At 41.2% G+C, this 12,118-nt stretch overlaps 1 protein-coding gene across 1 annotated transcript in view; it reads right to left on the bottom strand.

Moving 5' to 3' along the window:
• Positions 1-1,735: 1,735 nt before the first annotated feature.
• PARVB (parvin beta) overlaps positions 1,736-12,118 on the bottom strand; it is a 48,260-nt gene continuing 37,877 nt past the window's right edge. The window contains exons 9-13 of the mRNA XM_056514975.1: positions 11,295-11,356; positions 10,019-10,087; positions 9,028-9,129; positions 8,150-8,222; positions 1,736-4,616 (exon numbers count right to left, since the gene is read on the bottom strand). Of these exons, the coding sequence (XP_056370950.1) occupies positions 4,540-4,616; positions 8,150-8,222; positions 9,028-9,129; positions 10,019-10,087; positions 11,295-11,356 (383 nt within the window). The 3' untranslated portion in view covers positions 1,736-4,539. The remainder of the gene's footprint in view (positions 4,617-8,149; positions 8,223-9,027; positions 9,130-10,018; positions 10,088-11,294; positions 11,357-12,118) is intronic.

The following is a 12,118-nucleotide window of genomic DNA, read 5'->3' as shown; positions in this document are numbered from 1 at the left end:
CTCTCAAAAACGAAACCACGGTCCCACCCGGAGCTTCATTGTCCCTGGGCTGGTCCCTGCTGCAGAGACTGAAACAAAACAGGGACACAAGGGCAGGAAAGGGGCAGCCCTGCAACTCCTGACACAGCAGAGTGGCAAAAAGGAATGAGCATCCTTGGATGGCACTGCCCAGCACGACTCACAGAGCACTTCTGCTTTGTACACCATCAAAAACCAGCCCAGGGCAGACAAGATCATGTTCTGATATTAGAGCCCAGAAACTTGGGATTTTTGAGCTTTCTGGCCCCCTGGAGAACACTGCTTCTGACCTGAGGCCTTGGAGAAAGCTCCCAAATTTGAGTGATGGAGTTGGAGTCATGGGTGTGTAGTTAAAATAAAAGTGTGTGTGATTTCACATGGCAAAGGGTTTTAAATTTGAGGGTTTTATAATATAGTAATAAGTAGGGGACAAGATGGAGGATTCTGGGTGTTGTTTTTGTGTTCTTCTTCCTCCTTCTTCATGATTGCAGGTGGTGGTTTCTGGTTGGACAGTTAGTTTGGTTATTAGGTCAAAAGTATAAACAATATAAGTGTTAATCCTCTATTGGACTGTTTAGCTTTAAGAGATCTTGTAGTTACCCAAGTTCACCTCCATTTTACTCACTTTTAGCTGGTAGCTAGAAGTGCTACAGAACTCTCTGTACTTTAGATAAGATTTAATAAACAACCAAACCCAAATACAAGAAAATTCATCTCCTTTGTGTTTTTAATTCTGAGTGAAGACAGAAAAAAACTGCAAACAAGCCACTAATTAAGTGGTGCAAATATCACCTTCACATCCCAAAACACCTTTTCCTCATGCTCCTTCAAGTATTTTATAATGCAGATCAGGACCATTCTACCTAAGAAACATTGAAAATAAATTAGTTTGTCCTTAGAGAGGAAGTTTGTCCCACTAGGACCCAAAACCTTCATGGTAAGACAAAAGTTATCTCCAGCAGGCAGTGCTGCTGCTCTTCCTCCCCTTTTACACCAGTGATTAAAGAGGAAGAGCTTCCTACAGAAACCACCTTCCCAGGACATTTCCATGAGTTGTATTTATTAACACTCCTGTTTTCCTCCAAAACCTGGTCATCCAGAGTATCCAGATTCTGCAGAACAGCAGAAGTCAATCCTGTATGAGCTGCATTTAATTTCATGCCTATGATGCCTAAAGATTTTTGCTTTTTTATATATTTTTCATGCATTTGTAGCTTTGCAGACTGTTAATACATGATTATATAGTTCCTAGAAGTTTTCCTTCTGTTTCTCTTAGATTTTAGAGTAATGAGCAAACCCTTTTAACATTCCTGAAATTCTGCTGAGTCTTATTCTCAAGAAGAGAGCTTCTAACAAGAACATTTTGTTTTGCTACCAGAATCTGAGGACAAGAAGAAAATAGGGCAAAGAAACCCCTGGACCAGCTCCAAGGGGCTGACCCAGGGTGGTGTTTCTGTAAGTTCTCAAAGCACTTCTCATGCACACACCCCCACCAAAAACACCTGGCCCACATGAAAATAGTCACTGGAGAACAATTCAAGGATTGAACAGCAATTACAAAGTCTGATAATGCATTTTCCTGCTTCTCCACATGGCCCTGCTGTATTGGAGAGCCACTCTACACTCTCTGCACACCAGAGCAAAGGGAAGCTCACCATTCAAAAGTCCTCCCCATTTTCCATTTTTCCCATTGAGAAAAAAAAAAAAGTAGAAAACATAGTGATCATTATCTGTTTATTTGAATAAATAGTACAACTGTCCAAAACCATGCATAAACACTCCTGCTGTGAATTTTAGCACACATAGCATTGCATTGTAACTTGCTTACAGTACAGAACTCTTATCACTAAGATGGATGTCTCCAACAAATGACAAGTCCAGAATTTTATCTGCAAGGCTGTTTTTAGTAGTTAGAAATCCAGAGTAAACATTGTTAAAAACAGTAGAAAAGACTCTTAAAAAATACATTAATACTGAAAGCACTGGGATGTGGGGAAGGTGAGTAAGAAATCCTATAAGGTTTAAATTGATTTTAAAAATCTGCCACTGTTGGTTTTTCATCTTGAAAAACAGAATGCAGCTGAGGACTGTCTGAGCTTCCTCTGTGGTAATACAGCTCACTGTAACTGAGTGTGTCAAGTAAAGGCACCTAAAAGTCAAGTTGTATGGACTGGAAAAGACAGAAATTCATTAAGTATTTAAAAATGTGGGAGCTTTAATGCTGCAGAGCATTCAGCATTCCAGATTAACTCAACAGCATTCAGACTGGTACCCATATGTAAAACCCCAGTAACACAAATATATCATGAATAACATTTTTAACACTGACTCAGCTGTCTGAGAGGCAAAGAATTGTCGTGCATGTGTCACAGAAATGTATGACAAAAGCAGGCTGCCAGAGAAGCTTTACCTCCTGAAAATTGGGCTGGCTGGGAGGAAGCCACAATCTGCCCTGCTCACAAATCTGGTTAACAATAAACACAGTGTCTACAGGACAGTGAGCTGGCCAGACAGCCAGGAGCCAATGAATGAAAAAAAAAAAAAAAAAAAAAAAAAAAAAAAAAGTATTTTCCCTGTGCAACATCTACCAACAAACAAAACCACAAGAGAATGGGCTGTGACACCTGATCCAGGGAGCAGTCCTGGGATATGAACAGAAGGAATGCTAAAGGAGACCCATGGCTGCAGCAAGGGGACCAGAAACACATCATTCAACAAAACAGACACTTAAACCTGTCACAACCTGCTCACATGCCCTGAAGATGCCAGCTGCATGATCCCAGCTCAGAAACAGCCATTCCCCTCTCCAAAGCCAAATCACCCTCTCCAATCTCTTCTTTTCATCTTGATATTAATACTGCCTGCAGTTTCAAAAACTACACTCTCTGGAGGTCTTTCCCAGCCACTCAGAAAACATTAACAGAGCTGGCACCTCCACATCACCTGTGGAGGGGTGGAATGACAACTCTTTAACAGACTTGCTTCCTGCAAATAACCCTGAGAGACCTTTCAGTTCAGTGACCTTCCAGCCTCATGATGCCTTTATTTCTCAGAGCAATTCCATTCACCTGCCAGGAGAGCTGTCCCACCAGGACTCAGCCACCTCTGCTGGTGTGGTGGTGGAGTTCAGTGAACCCATCTGAGCTGCACATCCACTTGTTCCAGGCTCAGTACAAACAGCAAGAGGTCAGCTGCTTCCTTAAGTACAGGCATGAAAAGGTTCCCCAGAGAGCCTTGCAGAGCAAGAGGGGGATCTGAATTTTTCATGCAAAGAAACCACGACTTCCTACCATCTTTTATTTTTAGAGGTGTGATGGGAGGTGATCCAACTAATCCAAATACTAGAACTCAGAACCCAAAAATACAAAGCAAACAAGCAGAAGCTCATTTATCTCCCTTTGAGATGAAAAAATGTTTGAGAAGAGAAGGAGAAAAATCCCAATTGTAAAATTATACCATTCAAATGGCAAGTTTCCTCTTGAACCTGAGCTCAAAAGCAAATGTTTGGTGTAAAAAAAAAAAAAAAAAAAAAAAAAAATCGATTTTTAGGGAAAGGAGATGCTGAGTTACAACAGGACTCAAGTGAGCCCATGGAGCAGAGCAGTTCTACCAGCTCTCCTTCAGGGCACTCTGCCTAGTGTTTCACCCAAAGGAATGGCTGCCCACAAAACAAAAATTGCTGCTGAGATACATAAAAGCAGCAATCAAATCTCTCCTCTATGTGCTCAAAGGAAAAGGAAATGCCAATCCCATTTCCCCCACTAAGCTCTCCTCAAAAACCCACTCAGGTGGCTCCTGTTCCAGCACATTCCCTCTGTGAGTTTCAGGAAGGACTGGGGAAAATGCACAGTGGCCCCAGCAACCAAATTCCTCCCAGAAAAGAGATGAAATAAAAACTAGACTTCAGAAGATGAATTGGTCATCCCATTGCAAGACTTCTTCTGTGTAAACACTGAAAGGAAGTAACACTGAGTGGAAGGAGGTGAACACAAGCACATCAGCTCCAGACAGTGCCTGTAATTCCCCTCAGCCCAACCCACCCAACAGAACACACAGACCCTTATTTAACAGAAAAGGCTCAGCTTCTAAATAAATTCCAATGGTGATTTTCTCTTGTTAACACTCTAAGCCTGGAAAATCATCAAATGCCAGTGGCAACCAAGGAGAATGCAAAAGAAAGCCTTGTGCAGAAGCAAAGAATCTCAAGCCATGAGGAAGGTCTCATGTTTTCCCTGCTCATTAAAGTAGTTAGTGGTATTTTTCCTTTCTCAAAAGAACATTTGTGGGTTATAGCAAACAACAGATCCATTTGGCAAAAGTGTGAAACAGCTACACATTTTCAAGTGACCTAGAGAATACACATGCATCACTTTCAGTGGGATTGTTCTACAAACACATCAGCTGTAGGAGAATGCATGAAGTACATAGCATAAGGCACAAGGGGGGCATGCAGAGGGTGTGTTTATTGGAACTTCAGCCTGAGGAGGTTGAAGGATGAAGGGACCTCAGCAACTTCCAGGATCACTCAACGTTCTTGTACTTGGTGAAAAGGTTGTACAGAACCCTGAGAGTTGACTTCAGGTCCAAGTTGACAACATCTGTGGAAGAAAAGGAGAAATCCTTAATTTGCATTTTGTTTTCCCTCATTTGTCCTGACAGGAACAGAAGTCCTCACATCTCTGAGCTGATGGAATTGTGACTAAAAGAAAAAAATTCAGGGATAAAGCTTTGGGAAATACTCCTGATGACTCCCCTGGCCACAGAGGCAGTGAACAAGCAGTCCCACACACCCTGAGGCACTGTACCACATCCACAGCTCTGCAATGATATGGTCCATGGATTAACAAAGCCTGAAGCATTAGCAGACTCCAAGCTTTTTATTATTTAATAACCCTTCCTATCATGCCAGGCCAGGGAACAGGTCTGGAACAGCTCTCAAGAAAAGGCTTTCCTGTCAGCACCTCTCCACCTATACCACAGTAAAATGCCAAGAATGCAGGGATTCTGGGGGGAGGCACAGCACAGAGAAGGCTGAAGAGGTAGAAAGAAAGTTTGGATATAACATGTATGAAATTAGTAGGAAGAAGCAAAAAATACACAGCAAACAATATATATGGAAGCAGAAGTGAGGAAGAACAGAATTAAAAAATCATCAAAAGTCCCAGGAAGAGAGAAAACTGTTAAAGGAACAAGTACAATTAACATGAGGTCCAAGGGAAACCCCCACTGTCTGCTTTGAAGAATCATTGCCAGCACCTCTCCACCCCACCCTTCCCTCCCATCCCACACTGGATACCATCTAACCCCCCACACTTTATCTGGTACATTCAGTAATCCCTCAAACATTCTCTCTACCCTTCTTCCTGTATTATTTGGCATATTTCATTAATGGCTTTCAGTTCACTTTTGCAGAAGAATCTTCTCCTGCCCCAAAGAAGGATCCTGATTGCTGTGAAGTCATGTACCCTGCAAAAAGGAATGTCCTACCTGGATAATGAATTATGAAACCTCGAATTTTTACAGGCATCATAAAAAGTTGATACCCAATTAAAACAAGCCAACCCAAATTAAAACACAAGCTTAACACCGAATGTTGTCTTAATTATATTTCTTTTCATCTGTCAGTGGTGGAAATTCCATCTCCATTCCTTTACAATGCAGACCAATGGTTAATAACCACTGTTGCAAAAGTTATTCTGTAATTCCAGTCTGCCATTTTCCTAACTTTCAGACCTTGTTCTGTGTTTGCATTAAAGAACACAGAGTGTGGAGTGCATCCTCCCTGTATGGGACATTGCAGTGTTCCTCATTGATGAGAGCCTAACAGGTATTTCCAAGAACAAGCATATTCTCAGCCTCCTGTTTCTTATAATAAGATTAAACATGTGCAGCCATAACATTAGCAACAACAACAAATAAAATCTTAACTGAAAGTGGCCATACACTCTAGAAGTGGTTTAAAAAATTCCACTCATTTTAAACTTTCACAGTCCATAACAACCTTACTAGAGGACACTAAATTAATCCACCACAATGTAGTTCTGCTGCAATAACCCAGCACCAAGCTCTGCTTCTGCCCCAATCCATGAATTTGGCTGGAAGAACAGAGACATGACCTGTATGGTCCTATTTTTACACAGACACACTACAATATTTAACAAGACCTATTTCCTGCAAGCATGGCAGAAAGCGTGGGCTATAGGGATAAAAATGATCTTTTGGTCTAGACAACATTTCTCCTTAAATCCTACAACTAAACTGGTTGGACCAGCGCCTCAGAGCCTGGGGCACTGCTGGGAACCTCAGCACAAGAGAGACACTGAGGGGTGTCCAGGGAAGGGAACGGAGCTGGGGAAGGGGCTGGAGCAGCAGGAGGGGCTGAGGGAGCTGGAAAGGGGCTCAGCCTGGAGAAAAGGAGGCTCAGGGGAACCTTCTGGCTCTGCACAGCTCCTGACAGGAGGGGACAGCTGGGGGGTCAGGCTCTGCTCCCAGGGAACAGGGACAGGATGGGAGCAAACAGCCCCAAGCTGTGCCAGGAGAGGTTCTCCCCATTTGGTACTGGGAAAATTTCTTCAGCAAAAAGCATCAAAACAGGGTGCCCAGGGAAGTGGTGCAGTCCCCATCTCTGGAGGAATTTAAAGCTGTGTAGATGTGGCACTTGGGGACGTGGCTTAGGGGTGAACATGATGGTGCTGGGTGGAACTCAATGATCTTAAAGGTCTTTTTCAACCTTTACAGTTCTATGATTCTAATCCAAGAGGCATTTACCACCTAATTCATGCTAAAGGGTGTGGATTCACCTGCCAGGTTTCCCAGCCTATTATGAACAAACAATGGATCAGAATACAGCAGGAACAGAGCATAACTCTACACAGAATGTTTTTGCACAGCTTCAGATTCTCTGTCAAAATGAATTCTCAGTGAAACACGACTGGCAGGATGTTACAAATGACACCACAGTGCCAAGCCATTCCCAAGATGTGGCTGTCCTCCCCAAGGGAGCAGTTTTCCAAGAGCCACAGCCAGTTTCAGGCACACAGGTACCACACCAGCACACCCACTCCAACAGCTGGGAACCTCTGCCAGGAATGGCCACACACAGAGAAGAGGAAGGAAAACACAGAAAAAGGAGATGCCACATCCTGCAGCAGCAAAGAGCCACAAAAGGAATGTTGTACCAGCAAATTTGGCTCTCCAGCTTATATTAATATTTAAATTTCTCAGTCAGTAAAACACTTAAAAGCATACTTTGCTGCTAATTGAATCTACACAAGCACTGCTATAGTGTTTTACCATTCATGATAGTGTAAGGATGTAAGAAAGCCTTAAAGGTAACCTCTTCTGGTTTTCACCATTTCAGCATTTTCAGCATTTCCAGGAGCACTTTTCATCCCCCAGTTTACAACAACAGTACTGACAGCATATATAAGCCAGTTAATACTGTCTTTTTGCCTTTTCCCCCCTCTGTAACCATCTCCACTGTTTGTTAATCTATTTACTGTCACCACTTGGTCTCATTTTAAGTCAGACCACATGTTTTTTGGGGGGTCCTCATTTTCCTTTGTTCTGCAGAAGACTGTAACACACACTTAGTCTGTAACACCAGGAATAAAAATTGCTCATTTACCAGCCATCAAGTTTTAATTCCTCTTTTTATCCCTAGTGCAAGGAACAATGCAGACCTCATCAATAATTAAAGTTCAGAGACAAAGGGAAAACTTGGGTTTTATACTTTTTAGTTCTGACTTCCACATCCACATAAATCAAGAAGATAGTTTGCTACTGGGTGCCCTAAAAAAAAAAAACCCTAAAGCCTTCCAGTTATCTGTCACTGAAATCCACTCACAGGAGTCCAGACCAGCACCAGCTGTAAGAATTACAAGAATTAGACCATGAAAATCTTTCTGCTTGGATTGCTGTTGAAAACACCAGCTGAATTTATAATGTAGCTCCTGAATAACTCACTCCAGCTCCACTTGGACACCTCAGTGAATCTGCTCCAGGCAGAGACAGTGAATCCTCTGGAAAACTCTCATTCCCAGCTCCACTTTGTGGTACTGTTGCTACTTTGGATTGCACATGAAACACAGCAGCTCTGATGGCTTTGTAGACAGTTTAAAGCCATCCCTACCTTCAGGGCGAGCTTTTGGCTTCTTCAGGCCCCCATCCTGCATCAGCTCAAAGGCAAAAGAAACATTGTGCACCTGAAAGGGGTAAAAAGGGTTTAGAATCTCAGAGTTATATAGGCATCAAAAACCCTTAATCATTTTTTAGATGCTTTATTCTCTCTGCACTTGATAATTCTATTTAAATCAATAATAAATGTTTACATGTTCAGGCATAGCAGAACAGTGAAGTGTGACAGCAGTTCCTGTGCAGAGAACCTGCAAAACAAGCTAAGCCCAGCTGGACATAAAGAGCTTCTGAACAAGCCCCACAGATCACACAGGAGCATAAATTCAGAGGAAGTAAAATGGACAAAAAGGGAAAGCAAAAGAAGGTAGGTGTCTTCATTTAATCTCTCCTTTGAAGAACAAAAATTGCAATTTAAAAATATCTACACAGCAGATTTCTTGTCCACACTGAAATTTAGGGAAGGTAATTAGCATTATGAGTTCTGTGCAGTTTTGTTACTGCACATGACAGTTCTGGAGATACGTAACTTGTTATTCAGGACTTTATTATAATCTCCTTTACCTGCTGCACTTCCTCCCCACTCATTGTGACAAAACCAATCACTTTCAACTTGGTATTTTTTCCCCCCAAACACAGAATCTCTCCTGCAATTTACAAACAGAACATCTTTTTTCCTTAAGTATGGGGAATTTACCCATTCATTTCACAATTTTTAGTGGTTTTAACCATCAAGTGCCACAGTTTCTCTGCTATATCTCCAGAAGAGAATACACCAGGTTCTGTTTCACCTGGCAGAAGGAGAAAGGATAAAAAAATTGGAAAAAAACATATGATGATAAAGCAGAAAGAACATAACCTGGAGTTTCTACTCACCTTTTGATCAAAACTTTCAGGTGTCAAGTAGAAGTTGTGAAGTGGAACAAAGTAGTCCTCAAGGAGACCCATGAGCAAAACCAAGTAAACACCATCTGCAAACTAAAGAGAAATATGAGGACAAGGCATCTGTTTGTAAATCAGCATTCATAAATAAGAACAAAGAATGCTTGGCCCAAATTATGTATTTTGATTTTTTTTTTTTTTTTTGCTAGCACAGAAGTGTGAGATTGTTCAGGAATCTGTTCTTGCTGTCCTCATGTTCATTTAATTTGCTTGAGGAATCCTGCCAACTTCACAGCAGTAGTTAAAAAAACCCCAAATTTCCTGGGAAACAAATTTGTACATTCTATACCCTCAGTCCCAGTGCTAAAGGATCTGTCATTTCAACCACAATCCCTCTGAAGTTTTGTGTGTTAGACCTTTGAATCTCTGCCCTTAATCAAAACTTGAAATTAGGTCACCCCTGTCACAGGAAGCTGAATTTCACAAAATAATTTTTCCCCCAAGTCAAAATAGATTGTTTATGGTTTCAGCAAATACTGAATAAAACCCTCTATCTTTTCAGCCACCCTATTCAGTGTTCCTACCAGATCAGATGGCTAGTGACTGGCTAAGGGGGAAAATGTTTTGCAGTTCTGACACTTCCCACTTGTGATCCTGATATGGCACATGTGACATCCTCCAAAAAATAAATTCTCTAAGGCATAAAGCAACAATTTCTTGTGACACATGAGATCCAGTTGCCCATTTATTTCAGCCAAGCTGTAAAATAGCAGTGGATGAATGACTAAGCCAGGCTCAAGTGAATTACCCTTACTCCTGGTATAATTCTCTGGATGCTGAGCTTATCATTTTGCTGACACAATAAGATAACCATCTCTCACAGCTCACTAAACTCTGGAAACAAGACCTGGCTCTGCTTAGCCAAGCCCATGTCTAAAAATTTGCAATTTACACAGATTACATCCAAGAAGACAAAGCCTCCTACCTGGGTTTCCAGCTCTGTTACTTCCAAATTCAGTTTATTCAAATGTTTGTTCACAAAGGTGATCAGAGACTATTAAAAAAAACAAAAACAGCAGTAACAGCAATGTCAGACACTACACTCAGTGCTGATATGAAACCTTTAAAGGCATTATTAAAAACACAATAGGCATGTTTGCTGCCTGCTTTTGCACAAATAAGCACAAGAACTGCAGGGATTCTTGCACCATTTGCCAGAACTCAGCAGATGGTGCTGTTACATGCAGCTTTCCTTGCACATCAAGCAAACTTCAGTGTCCTGGGAAAACCCTGGGATGACACTGGTGCCTGAAGTGAGCTGTGGGTGCATTTAGTGTCCCCACTAAAATTTTTCAGGCTCTTGAAGGTGTCAGCAGCACAGTGTTGGGCACACAACTCTGTTCCTGGAGGGATGTGTGCAGTCAGCACACAGATTACAGCCAGGATGCTGTCCAGGTCTGGGATTTCTATTCCAGATGCAAATCCTGCCATTACAAACCAGACCTGTGCAGGTGGATGGGAGCACAGGGATCTGTCAGCTCACTTACAGCACTTCCAGAAGGAACAGAGTGTTACCACTTCTCTGGTGTGGAAAGAGTTAAACTAGTTCTTTATCCACTTAAAAGCACTTTTCTAGAAGACATTTCAGGCTGGCAAGATAAAAATCTTCCTGAGACTTCAAAGCATTATTTTAAAAGCACACATCCTTTATTTCACACAAGGGGAAGGGACAATTTACAACACTGATCTTCACATGCTGCTCTCCTAATAAGCAGCTTAGCAGGCAGGCTGGAACTATCTGATGGAATTTCTTATATATTCCCCAAAAGCAGCAAGAGCTGGCAGAGGGAGATAAACAGCCACAGCACCCCTCTGCTCTAAAGCCATGTCAAAAATGTGTCTGGATGGATGTGCTGTGCAATGATGCTCAGCCTTAAAGGACAAGCCAAGGGACCACAGGAATAAATGCTTAGCACCTGGACAAAAACAGCTCTTTGTAAAAGCTTTATATTAATTTATATTAAAAATATATTATATTTATATATTTTATATTTATAGTTATTATTTATATTTAGCAAATTTCATTTTAAGGTACTGTGGAAAAGAATCACCAGGCTGTGAAACAGTGATGCTTGGGGATAAACACCCTTTTCACTACTTCACACTCCTCTTCTGTTATTTGCTGGATGTTTCTGAATATCTTCCCAACAGCACAGAATGTAGTGGAATGTGGGAAACAAAGCTGGGGTTTTATTTTTTACCTTTTTGACTACGCTGAGCTTGTCTGGAGCGTGATCGAAAAGCGTGTCAAAGGCGTCGCGCTCTGGTTGGGGGGGAAAAAAAAGTTAAAATCAAACACCTCCAACAGCACAAGTGTGGAAAGCAGGTCTTCTCTCCAAAGCTGAAAGGATTTTCTCCTCAGAAAATCAGGTAACAGAGACCCAAGCTAGAAGTCAGCACCTTGTTTTGGTGTCTGGCCACACATCAGAGAAAACTGCCCCGGGAATTTCAGAGGTAACTGAAAATAAATATGATCACTGATTTCCCTGTTCTGACATTCAAAATTGGTACACAAAATAGGTGTGCAAAAGAATAAATAAAATGGAACACAAATTCTGACTATACCCCAATCCTGTGGTTGCATTCACATTCATAGTCAAATTCAGACATTAATCTGGTTAATTTAAAATTACTCTTAGTACCCCTGACAGTGAAGCTTAGAACTGAACTCAAGTGAATTCTGATTCAGCAGTGTATGAGGAGCAAAGCTTACAGACAGTATAAAGATTTAAATTATTTCTATTAAAATATTTCTATCAATATCTAATCCAATCTGTTTTCAACACAGTTTTAAAGAGCTTTTCCATGAGTAAATACTTTTTATTTATACAACATATTTAAACATACACAACACAAACATATTTTGTATCTAAATTCCTTTGTTAGTTGAAGATACATTACTTAGCCCCTATAGCTCCCTGACATTACTTATTTTCCAGTGTCTTAAAAATATTTAATGTAGATACACTGCAAGAGGAGAAATTTTAGTTTTGACATTATAATCAGCAAATAAAGAAAGTAAATT

This window comes from Oenanthe melanoleuca, chromosome 1A (genome assembly GCF_029582105.1).
Source record: "Oenanthe melanoleuca isolate GR-GAL-2019-014 chromosome 1A, OMel1.0, whole genome shotgun sequence".
NCBI lineage: Eukaryota > Metazoa > Chordata > Aves > Passeriformes > Muscicapidae > Oenanthe > Oenanthe melanoleuca.
The sequence above is the reverse complement of the archived record's forward strand: the minus strand, read 5'-3'. Positions and strand labels throughout refer to the sequence as shown.